Raw genomic sequence first — 13,385 nt, forward strand, 5'->3', positions numbered from 1 at the left:
ATAGCTGATTCATAATAGGAACTATGCAAGTGCAGATGTAAGAGGCTCCATGATATACTGATTAATTCTTAACCTTTAACCAAGGGCATGTATAAGTCCTACTGAGGTCAATGTCTCCAGGAACCACTCCCAAGAATACTTTAACAGCCAGGAACTGCAAGCCACCAAGTATTTGCTTGCATTTATAAGCCTATAGGGCTTATTTCTGCTTACTGCCTTAAAAAAATTTTTTTTCCTTCTTCTCTTATAACACTTATCTCCTATGAAATTCAGTGAAATAAGTATTTAGAAAAAAGAGTCATTATTAAGGGAATAGGGGAGATAAAAGGGAAGGAATTTTTTCTCCCTGCATTCTTCCTTTATATTAATTCTTGTGTATGCTTCAGATGACTGAATTCCCTTCCCCTTTAATCACTAAATTAAACAATGTCTCAGTGTGGCATCATATAAAGAGTGCTGGATTTGAAGCCAGAGGACTTGGGTTCCATTGCTAACACTACTACTGAGAACTTTAAGACTGTTAGCAATCCCTTATCCTCACTGGGCCTTAGTTGTCCCTTCTGTAGAATGAGGCTGCTGGATCAGATGACTTCTACATTTCTCTTAGCTCTAAAGTCATGATCCTTTATTCTTTCCCTGTTTCCTCTGCACCAAGGAACATATTGCCCATGGCTTGGGTTTGTAGTGTGATGGATATTGGGGTAAGAATCATGCTTGCTGTTTTCATGAGCTAGTAGACAATAATCTATTTGTACTATGATACAGAAAAAAGAAGCCTTCACTTTCTTTATTAGATAATAACAACCCAAACTCTTTTCCTTTAGAAGGAAATGTATATTTGCAAAGCTCATAGATAAGAAGATATCCTCTGAGAGAATCTAGGTGCCCAGATTAACTCTAACTCTTGCACCGAATACCATTTTAAAGCAACTTTTGCCTCAATAACTCAAGAATAAATTATCTTCAAATCCAAAGTAACTGATAATCTATCTGTGAAGTTAGGTGTGAACATAATATCCAAAGCCAATTCTGCCCCATAGGGAGTCTGGTTAGCCTGCCAAATTTATTTTGTCTCTGCTTCATAGTTACCAATGTCAACCTCTTCCCTGTGCTGCAGGGAACTTCTGGAGACCACATGCCGCCTGGCCAACACATTAAAGAAACATGGAGTGCGTCGAGGAGACAGGGTGGCCATCTACATGCCCGTGTCTCCGCTGGCTGTGGCAGCCATGCTGGCCTGTGCCCGAATTGGGGCAGTACACACAGTGATCTTTGCTGGTTTTAGTGCCGAGTCCTTAGCTGGAAGAATTAATGATGGTAAGCATGTCCCTGGGGCCATAAGAGGGTGGGGAGACTCACTGGTCCCCATTGTTTAGTCTTCTTCTCTGATTCAGCCCATATAGCTCTTCCCTGACCATTTAAAAGTGCACCTTTCAAAATGAGTCATCTGGGTTTCAGTCCTGGCTCTCATACTAACTGGATGACTGTTAATTCTCCTGGGCGTCAGATTCCTCATCTATAGAATAGGGACAATAATGCGTCCCCTTCTACTTTACAGGATGAAATAAAATAGTGGACACAAAAGTTGATTAAATGATGATGATCATATGGAAAAAGAATAGGAGTTTTATAATCTTTCCAAAAACCCCAATCAAGCCTGGCCATGAATTCCATTTGGCCCACTCTCTAGCAATTATTGAGAATTGTAGCTTTTCCCACCTTTTTATAAAGATTGAAGATTTGGAAGATTCAGGAAGCAATTTCTCACCTCTTCCTGAGTTTTCTATTTTAGTCCATGGTCTCTACGTGGCTTTCTTAGAGTCAAATTATTACCTAAATGTCCATTATTCTAATTAGACACTAAATATAGGAGCTAATAGAAATAATACCTTAGTGTAGGAGATGAAAATGGGTTTTTATTGAAATCTGGAGGGAGGATGACTGTCCCTGAGAAACCTCTAGATTAAAAGCATTTAGGATACAAAAGACTCCTAAGATACTGTCTTTGACAGTCTTGATAGGCCAAATTGATCTCTTTGCACATTGATCCTGCACACACTGGGGTTAAATTTCTTTTGTAAGAACCCTAAATAGTATATTTATTAATGTCATCTTGACTCTCCAGAAGCAAGCTCCCCAGTCTCATCCATGTGAGGTACTCTTATCAGATAAGCATACTAGTGTCTACTCAATAAGCCCTTTCATTATATATCCATTTCTTGCTCCTGTTCCTATAGGTATTAATAGAATTTAGGTTGCTGCAACCTTAACATTATCTCTAATGGAAAGATATAACAGAAGAATCCTTACAGTGTTAGTTTTAGTCAGCTTTAGGTTTATGTTGAGAGCTCTTAGAACTGTCACTTAAAAAGTGGTTATCCCTTCAAAGGACAGGTCCCTAAAACTCATCAGCATCAAAGTAAATGTAATTGCTAATTATTAGGAAGGGCAATGCTTTGAAAAGTGAATGAAGGCATGGGATTTATACCAAGTATATGCTTTTATTTTCAATAGATAGAGAGAAAATTGTGTATATAATATGTTGTGAAATGATATAAGTGCCTATGTTATATATTTCAAGAGTACCTGACATGTATTGACTTTTATTGTCTAATGAACTCCTTCTAAATCTCCCCCATCCTCCCAATTGCTGAGAAGTGTACTGGGATAGTGGATAGAGAACTGGCCTTAGATTCAGGAAGACCAGATTGTAAGTACTACCAGTGATATACTGGCTGTAGTATTCTGGGAACATTTAACTTCTCTTTGGCTCAGGCAGCTCTCTAACAGTATAAGTTGCAGAGAGAAGGTAGAGAAAGTTTTTAACTAGGATTTATAGATGAATGAAAAAGTTCCCCTCTACTAGATTTGAGGACAGAATTACATTTGTCAGAGAAGTTAATGTTTTTTAATGATAACTTTTTATTTTTCAAAATATATGCAAAAATGTTTTCAATATTCACCCTTGCAAAACCTTGTGTTCCACATTTTTCTCCCTCCCTCCTATACCCTTTTCCTAGACAGCAAGTAATCCAATATAGATTAAACATGTCCAATTCTTCCAAAGATTTCCACATTCATCATCCTGCACAAGAAAAATCAGATCAAAGAGGGAAAAAATAGAAAAAATCAAGCAAGCAAACAATAAGAAAAAAGGTGAAAATACTATGTTGTAATCCACATTCAGTCCCCATAGCCCTCTCTTCGGATACAGATGACTCTCTCCATCACAAGTCTATTGGAATTGGCCTGAATCACCTTGTCATTGAAAAGAGTCAAGTCCATCAGAGTTGATCATCACATAACCTTGCTGAGGCCATGTACAATGTTCTCTTGGTTCTACTCACTTCATTTAGCATCAGTTTATGTAAGTCTCTCTAGGCTTTTTTGAAATCCTCCTGTTGATCATATCTTATAGAACAATAATATTCCATAACATTCATACATCATAACTTATTCAGACATTCTTAAACTGATGGCATCCACTCAATTTCCAGTTCCTTGCCACTATAAAAAGGGCTGCTACAAACAATTTTGCCCATATGGATCCTTTCCCCCTTTTTTTATGATCTCTTTGAAATATAGACCCAGAAGAGACACTGCTGGATTAAAGGATATGCACTGTTTAGGTAGTTTGGATTAAATGGCATCTGACACTTTTTTTAGTTTTGTGATCATGTTTTAATTAATCTTTATATTTATTTCTTCCCCAGGATATAGCATAGTATTCTACACTGTTTAATAAATATTTATTGAACAAATAAATGAGCAATGCATGATAAAGAATGCTTTCACATTAATATATTTACAGGCATTCTCTTTTTGGCTTACATTGAAAAAATATATTTGGATAAAATCTGGGTAAATGTTTTCCCTTTTCCATAAAGCTCTGACTTAGGGAGGCAGCACAATATAGGTAAAAAGCAATGAATCATGCTTAGGAGACTTGGCTTTTAGTATTAGTTCTGCCCCTAACTTGCTGTGTATGCTTGGATAAATCACCTAAGGGTTATAGATCTTACTTTTCTTGTGTGTAAAATGAGGAAGTTGAACTATATCATATCTATTATCTCTTTTAGCTTTAAAGAGTTATGCTTCTAATTGTTGTTTATTGATAATAGTCAAAATACTTGGGTTCAAATCCAGTGGCCTTATCTATATGACCAGTCTACCAGGGTTTATATTTCCTCATCTGTATAAGAAGAGGATTGGATTAGGTGATCTCTATGGCAAATTGTAAGTCTCTAGTGTAACTTTGGGATGCCTAAACTGGCCCATGGTTAGAAAGATACTTGAGAGTTCTTATGTGCTTGAGTAAGGTCAGAGGTCCATTTTGGATTAAAACTGAATTGAATTCAATGTACAGTAACCTTGAACTCTAAGATTTGTCTTGGAACCAATCTTTCTGATTTCTCTAGGAGACTGGAGTAATTCTCTAGGAGACTAGGCTAGAACTCTCAAGACTGAGCCATTCAAGCAGAAATCTCCTAGAGTAGGAGTCAGCAAAATATGGCCTTAAGGCTAAGTCTGGTAGAATAAAACTTGCTGAACCTGTCCAAGACTTATGTTATTCCTGTAAGAACCAGAGTAGCTTTTGTGGCTGAGAAAGTTAGGAGACATTTGTTGAACTCTTCTTAGTGCTGGGCTTTTTAGCCTACATTTCTTGGTATGATATTGTCTAAATTCAGAATAAATAGAAGAACTTTAATGTTATAGTGACTGTTAAAAAAATCTTTGAAAAGACACATCATCCCAAAGCTGAGCAAAGGTTGATATAAAAAGTTGATATGAATTATTGAACTATTTGATCTAAGGCAGAGATTCCTAATCAGAGGTCTTTAGGTTCCCAAGAGAACTTTTGGATATATTCCAAGGAATCTGTGAACTTGATGGAAAAAAAATTAAATCTCTATTTTTACCACCTGAAATTTAGCATTTCCTTCTGTTATGAATTTTTAAAAAATATGGTTTTGAAAAGGAATCTTTGCCAGACTGCCAAAGGGGGTCTTTGATATAGAAAAAATTAAGGATCCCTAGTCTAAAAGACATGTGTATAAGTACAAGTATCTCCTCTTTGATGTTTTCAAGTTTGACAAGGCTACTCTGTACTCTATACCCTTTGAACATTTGCATTGGGTTGTTGTTGTTGAGTAGTGCCCAACTCATTATGACTCATTTGGCATTTTCTTGGCAAAGATATGAAGCAGTTTGCCATTTCCCTTTCCAGCTCATTTTATAGATGAGGAAACTGAGGCAAACAGGGTTAGATATTTTGCTCAGGGTCACATAGCTAGGAAATAAGTAGTTGAACTCAGGAAGATGGTTCTTCCTGATTCCAGACCTAGCACTCTTATCCATTCCATCTAGCTGCTCCTACTTTGTGTAGGAACCTTGAAAATAAGACAGACTAATTACTGAAAGATAAATATTCTCTATGGTAGGCTTATAACATTGTGGTTTGTAGTGACTAATTAGAAACACAAGTTGGGTAGCAGAATGGAAATATAATTGAACAGCTTCAAATTTATCTTTATATAATTAGCAAAATGCAAAGTGGTCATCACCTACAACCAAGGAGTCCGGGGAGGACGGATCATTGAACTGAAGAAAATAGTGGATGAAGCTGTGAAGAACTGTCCAACAGTTAAACATGTCTTAGTAGCTCAGAGAACAGACAACAAAACCCACATGGGGAAGTTGGATGTCCCTCTCGAGGAAGTAAGTTCATTTAATGTTAGAATTTCTGGTCTATTATTTTTTTCCCCTTCTCTCCCAACAATTTATTTCCAATAAAGTATTGAATGATCATCAGTTAGTGTTACCCTAAGAAGAGGGTTTTGTGTTTTCATTGGAGATTCTGGACAGAGGTATCTGGCTACAGGGAAATTCATAAGAATTGTAATCCCTAAACAGGACTTTACTTCTCTGAAATTTCCACTGATATGGTGGAAAGAGTATTGCATTGGAGGGAGAAGAGTTGAATTTGAATCCTTGCTTTTCTACTAATCTTCCTATATAACGCTGAGCAATTTCTTTAACCTCCCTGAGTTTATATTTCCTTATCAGTTTTAAGAAAGAGATGGACTAGATAATCTCTGAAGTAATTTCTGGTTCTGAGTCTATGATCCTTAATCCATGTTGATTTACCTACAAATAATCCCTATTTCCATAATAGAAGAACTGATCAATAAGGACCCAATTCTGAACAGTATTCCCCTTTGGGCTAATGAGTGCATACCTGCTCATTGTGTTTGCTGAGATAGGTCTGGGGAAATGTGAATCTTCCCTTTTGTCAGTCAGGTGATATGGAAATTGACAAGTCTCTTTGACTAAGATTTGGGTGATCTAAGTCATCAACCCCAAGATCCTCATTGTAATATTAATTTTCTCATTAATTGTTAACGAACCAGCCTTGAGAATACCTTCTCTTTCATGGACACATAATCTGGGAATCCATTATCACTAGAGTCTTTAGTGTAAAATAAATTCCAAATGATCATCCTTTAATTAAAATGCTAACATTATTAACAAAATGGTTAAATTATCCAAAAATTATGTCTTTTAAAATGCCACAAAATGCATATAACTTTTTGTTGTGTATGATTACTGAGTGAATATGAAGTAAAGAAGTAATTGAGATATTTATTGGTAGAGATGAATTTTAAGCTCATTTATAAAGGGGCAGAGAAGGACATGGATTGTGCAAGAAGAGAGTAATTCAGACAGTGAGAGTAATAGGCATCAAGGTCCCAGGTAAGACAGTAGACAGAGGCACAGAAAGCACAGACGAAATCTGTGATTTTTGTTTGGTAACAATAACTAGCATTTGTAAAGAGCTTTAAAATTCATAATGCCCTCTCTTTCCTCAAAATAATCCTTTGAGATGAGCAATGAAAGTGTTATTCTCATTTTATAGATGAAGAAACAGGTGCTGAGAGCTGAGGTGACTTGCCTATGGTCATACAACTAAAGATCCAAGGCAGGATTTAAACCCACTTCATTTGACTCCAACTCTAAAACTTTCCAAAAGGGCACATTGCCTCTCAAAAATAACTGGTGTTTATATAGCATTTTAAGATTTACAAGATGTTATCACCTTTATTGACAGCAGTTATTATTTTCATGTTACAGATAAGAAAACTAAGCGCCAGGTAAAGTAAGTAGCTTGCTCATAGCCATATAGTGAGAATAGGTCAACAGAAGAAATCCCACTCAGATCCCTCCTGACTCCCAGGTCAGGGCTCTTCCCATTTCTTGAGCCCTGTGAGAATTTTGATCACCAATGAGATGCCGATTTCGAAAAAGCCAAGATGGCAGATACGAAATCTGGGGAAGAAGCCAACAGACTCCCTCTGTAATTCTGTTTGTTTTCTCTTTCTTGTTAGGAGATGGCCAAGGAGAATCCTGTATGTGCTCCTGAAATCATGGATAGTGAAGATGTACTCTTTATGCTTTATACTTCAGGGAGCACAGGCAAACCAAAAGGACTTGTCCACACCCAGGCTGGCTATTTGCTCTATGCTGCTGTGACACACAAGGTATTTATTGCAATCCTCTTACATATAGAGAAATTGATTTTTATGGCTAAAATGTTGTTTGTTGCTGTTAATTCTGTTATAACCTGACCTACTGAATTAATTTCATGAATACTCAGCTGCAGATCAAGAATCATATAACTTAAAAATAATTCTGCTTCCCCTCTCCCAAACCATGTTCCATATTTTTTGGTATGTGAATTACTTTTATTGATGTGGATATTCAAGTTATCTAAAATTGATGAATTGCTTAAGAGGTTAAGGGACTTGCCTATCGTTACATAATTGGTATGTAATAGGAGAAAGATTTGAATCTTGGCCTTCTCAGTTCAAACAACTCAATTTTGTCCCCTAGTTTTAACAGTAGAGAAATGAACAAATCCTTGGGAACAAATCTTATTCCAATGTAATTATTCTTATTCATTTTTGTCTTTCATACCCAGGTTTTCTCTCCAGTTCCCTGCCATGTTCCCTACTATTCCAGCTCCCTACTATTTTTCTTTTCAATGTTGAATCTATTTGCCCTCTCTGTCCTTCCCCTCATCTCTCATGGGGCCCTTTTACTTTCCAGAGGTCTCACTATTTCCTCCCATCATCCCAGAGTGTTTCTTTCTTTCAGAGTCAGTTTGTTCCCACAAATATATATAATTCATTTCAAAGGTAGTCAGAGGTGGCTTGCCACTTTTCTCAGTTTTATAATTTGAAGTGTTGCTTTTATTCTTTTCATTTAATAAGTAAGAAAAGGGAGACTCAGATGTGCCAATCAAGGCTGCACAGATAGTGGCAGAATACAAATTCAAACTCAGGACTTTTGACCTCAAGTCAAATGTACTCCATATGCTATTAACATTGTTGTTGGATCTCTGATCAGTTTGTGGCCTTTTCCAGTTATAATCATTGGGCAACAATCTGTGTCAAAGATTAAGGTGTGGGAAAAGGGACTGGGTCATCATTTCCTTCTGTGAAAAAGGTCATGTACTCCAAAGGAACTAATAAAGGAGAACCTAGTTCAGAGTTCTTTCAATCATCTAAAGGATGTAGAAAGCAAATCCCATGACAAAGGTATGGAGAATTATGCCCTGAAGTGATATTAAAGTCTTTTTTCCTTTGAAAACTCTTTATATCTCTGTGACATAGTTGGTACCATGATTTTTGTCAGCCTAGACATTACCTTTGCATAGATAAAAAAGCTTTCTCAATTAAAATACTTTCCAAATCCTCAAGTACAAGTAATAAAGAAATCTTGACCACAGGAAGTCCAATTGTGCTTTCTGTATGGTGAGTTTCTGTATGGGTATCAAGATTGAATTTTTGAATTTTGTATTCAGTAAATGGAGACTCCAGGTATACTAACACAGGCTTAAAAAAAATATATATAACATACAAGGCTGAGTCTGATTAGTTTTGCTGACTTCTGAGGCAGTTGTTTTCCATTTGGCAAGAGGTAATATCAGCTTAATCTGCTAGAGTGATTGTGAGATGAATTAATGAGAGTGATATCAAGAAAGAGTCACAGACTTTGCCTGAATAGTTTGTCACACATAATCATCCCATTGATGGAGAACTCCACCTATTTTCTCTGAATTTCTTGGGCCACAGGGAGGAGAAAAGACTTTCAATGAGCTGCTTATTCCCTGTTCTCAAGCCCTGAAATGATCACATTCTCCATAGTACAACAAAGCTTGTGTGATTTTAGCAATTACCCAACTATTTTTATCTTTCACTTTGGTTTCATTTATTCAATTATCACTAGTGATAAACTAGTATTTTTATTAAGGTCATTAACTGCCTTTTTGGGAATGAGCTGGACCTTTGCTCATGTACTTATTTTCTTATTGGCTCACATTTACGTTGCAAATGAGGATGAACAGAGTACAAGGCATGTTTGCAAATTATTTTATTTGAAACTAATATTATCATAATATAAAATCCTATGGGGTATGTTTTATGGATCCCATAAAGATATGCTGACTCTTAATCTTCTTGATACTGAGTATACTCATATGCAAAGGACAGAATCATGGCAAATGGTGGCCAGAGTAAGAGAATCATATTGTCTTCTTTTCTTTTACACTAGACTTGCGGTAGAGTGCCCCTTTTATATCTGAAAGAGCTAAATCAAATTATGTTTTTTTTTTAATCCCAAATTTTCTCATGCTATCATCACACTTAGGCAGAAGACAAATAATAATAACTAGCATTTGCATAGCATTTTAAGGTTCCAAAATACTGTATATAACTTACTTGATTCTTATAATAACCTTTTGAGATAGGTACTACTATTATCATCTTCACTTTCCAGATGAGAAAACTGAGGTCAAGTTTAGTGATTGGCTAGTCCCACAACTAGTGGGTATGGTAGAATTCAAAGTCAGTCTTCTTGATTCAAAATCCTATACTCAATCCACCTAGACACCTAGCTACCTCTCTAATGGAAGAGGTACAAACAAGATGGGGATCATCTACTTACATAGAGTTTTAGGACATTTTATGAACAGAAACATTAGACCTGTCCCTTAGTATGTACTTGGACTCTTTTGGGGTCCTAGGGTAGTCTTGTTATAAGGAAGGTACCAATTGGAGTATTGCTAGGAGTAGAAGAGGCCATCATTTCTTATCAACAGATAATCAGCAATCAATATGATGTTGATACATTCATATATATGTGTGTGTGTATATAAAATTTACACATATATGTAAATGATGTTGACATGTATATGATGCTGTGAGGTGAATGCATTCAAAAGCATTATGACTCTCTATTTGGCTCAAGAGACTATGCCAACGCACTGGGAAGGCTCCTCTTAACCATATCCCATCCCTGTAACTCCATTAGGAGCTTTGCTTGGAGTAGCTGTTGGTATGTTTCTACTCAGTTATGCTTCCATTCTTTTTTCTCTAGTAGATCTCCTCACTTCTTGTCATCTTCCAAGTCACACAGTCCTGGTGGAAGGAGGAAGATAGAAAAAGGGCAGCATTCCTATTCCTTTACTTTTGGGAATAATTGTAATAGGCTTTTGTTATTCCTCATGTTCCTTCTATGCCCTACCCCTACCTCTGAATCTGCTATTATGTGTCTCAATCTTTATTTTCTTTAAATTTCACTATGGAAATGTTATTAGCCTAGTGAAATGTTGTCACCTATGTAGAGGATGTTACAAGTGGTAATTGTTCAATATTGTTCAAATATTGTTCAAAAGAGAGGATGTGCTGCTGACATGAAGCAATGGGGTATGTCAGATAGAACAATGGACTTGGAAGCTTCAGGTTCAAATCTTGTCTTTGATTCTCACAAGTTGTGTGATCTGGGGCAAGTCACACAACCTTGTAGACCTCAGTTTCTCTTCTATAAAATGAGAGGAATGGAATTAATGACTTCTGAGTTTTTTAAATCAATAATTCTCTAAGATCAGCAAATATTGAATGTCTTATGGTCTGGATTAGGCAACACAGTTTATTAGAGCATGATTCTTCAGAGTTTTAGATCTTGGTTAGGCCTGAAGGTTAGCTTCTCCTTCTTGGCCATAGATGATGGACTGCAGTCCCTCTGCCAGATGGCTCTCAGGTAAATTCCATTTCATCAGTGCCATTACTATTGAACTCTACTACACTACCACTCCTGTAATCACCTGGACCATTACCACCACCATTCCTACTCCCACTATTACTACAAATGCAGATATTTATCTAGTGTCACTGTCATTCTAATTTGAATTGCTTTATTGAAATGACTTTCCTTTCCCCCCCACTTACACCTTAGAAACACAGGATATGAAGATTGAGTATCTCCTGTGTTCAAAGAACCAAATGGTCCTTCCTCATCACTACAATGATAATGCTTATCTTTGAACATCTGTCCTTTTTCCAGCACGTATTTGATTTCAGGCAAGGGGATGTATTTGGCTGTGTGGCAGACATTGGATGGATTACAGGTCATAGCTATGTTGTGTATGGTCCACTCTGCAATGGAGCCACCAGTGTCCTGTTTGAGAGCACCCCCGTTTATCCCAATGCAGGTAAGGTTTCTGTGCCTCCTTTTGGAATCAGATTGTATCACAGAATTCCATTATCAGAAGAGAACTCAGAGGATATATGGCTCAACAAATAAATATCTGAAAAATTATTTCCTGTACATGTCTTACAAGTGGCTAGTTTGTATTTACTCAAGGACCTCCAAAAGGAGGGAACTGACAGTCTCCTGAAAAATAATGAGGTTTTAGGGACTGCAAAAAGAAGATTGCAAATGTTTGGAGGCACAGTGAGGTTTGGGAAAACAGTGAAAGAAAACTACTAGTTCAGTTGTAAGAGCAGCAGAGTAGAAACAACCTGTTCCTTTATATTCCTCTGTAGTCAACAAATGAAGGGGGCAATTCAGTGGACCTTGCCTGAAGAGAAAGAATAAGAATAATGAAACTTAGGCTTGTGTAGCATTTTATAGTTTCAAAGATCATAGTCATTACCTCATTTGATAATCTCAGTCACCTTGTGAGGTCTGCAGAATAGGTAGTTATCAGTTCCATTTTACAGATAAGGAAGCTATCACGTATTCTAAAACTGTTAGAGGCTCAGAGCTGACTGGGGACAAATAGTAATTTGCTGAGTCCAGATTTGAGCTTAAGTTTTATGATTTGAAATTCAGTGCTCTTAACATTGTTCTTGATAAAGCACTAAATTGACACTAAATTGCCTTTTAAATATTTTCTAATGTAACAAGTTGCTCAAGTCACTGATAGAACAAACCGTTATCTTTTTTGGTAAACAACATTACTATTTTTAAATTAATATAATATAATATATAACATAGTAAAATAATATACTAAAAGTAATTTTATAATTACTATATTACAACATTAATATACTTGCCCACTTCAAGAGAAAAATGATAAAACAGCCAATTACTACTATATGTAAGCAAGATAATTCAGAAGTTTTACTTGATAACTGTGTGAAAAATTGTGAATACATCAAACTTTTGTAAATTATAAACCATACTTTAAATGTGGCTATTCAAAAAATCCCTATAGTAGATCCTTTTGTTGGGTGGAAAAATCTGGATACTTATATTCTGAGTTTTCTTTAATCATGGTTATATTTATAATGATGATTATAATTTTATTCTTGTCTCAGGGGAAACTAGAAAGCCTATTTTGCAAGTGAATGTTTCTTCAGATTTCATGGCTAATTCTGCCCATATACTAATGAATAAATTAAGGCAATATAGTCACTTTGTTGGAGCATTACCAAAATCCTAACAAGGAGATTACTCTTATTTATAATTGTTTTATTAAAATGTAAGATCTTTGCTATCTTCGTTCTCAATGAGGCATGAATCAAATTCTGTTTTTTTTTTTCAACTAGTTATGGTTACTTAGTGACAAAAGAAGGTTTTTCCTAAAAATGTTAGCCATGGACATTTAGTATTCTTGGACAGTAGGAAAGTATTAATATTGCCTAAGATTTATAACTCGGCACTAATCACCTTGTAAACAAATGAAAAAAAACCACCTGCCAGCATCCTATAGTTTGTAGCCACTGCTTTGTCATTTATACATGTTTAGAATTATCAATACCATTCTATGACCTGTGGAAATGACAATGAATTTTGGTGCATTCTGCAGGTCGATACTGGGAGACAGTAGAGAGACTGAAAATTAATCAGTTCTATGGTGCTCCCACTGCTGTAAGAGTGCTATTGAATTATGGAGATGTTTGGGTTAAGAAGTACGACAGATCTTCCTTAAGAACCTTGGGATCAGGTAAGACACACATTTGCTTATGTTAGAAGAAGTTTAGGGCATAGCTTTTCTTATTCAAAATATCTAAGAAGTAAGTGAGTATTTTAAAAACATA

General features: G+C 36.1%; 1 protein-coding gene across 1 annotated transcript in view; it reads left to right on the forward strand.

The window, feature by feature from the left end:
• Positions 1–13,385, forward strand: part of ACSS1 (acyl-CoA synthetase short chain family member 1) — a 67,395-nt gene that overhangs the window by 35,565 nt on the left and 18,445 nt on the right. Inside the window, exons 3-7 of the mRNA XM_051975827.1 lie at positions 1,118–1,317; positions 5,543–5,718; positions 7,386–7,538; positions 11,404–11,551; positions 13,154–13,291. Coding sequence (XP_051831787.1) covers positions 1,118–1,317; positions 5,543–5,718; positions 7,386–7,538; positions 11,404–11,551; positions 13,154–13,291 — 815 coding nt within the window. The remainder of the gene's footprint in view (positions 1–1,117; positions 1,318–5,542; positions 5,719–7,385; positions 7,539–11,403; positions 11,552–13,153; positions 13,292–13,385) is intronic.

This window comes from Antechinus flavipes, chromosome 2 (genome assembly GCF_016432865.1).
Source record: "Antechinus flavipes isolate AdamAnt ecotype Samford, QLD, Australia chromosome 2, AdamAnt_v2, whole genome shotgun sequence".
Taxonomy (NCBI): Eukaryota; Metazoa; Chordata; class Mammalia; order Dasyuromorphia; family Dasyuridae; genus Antechinus; species Antechinus flavipes.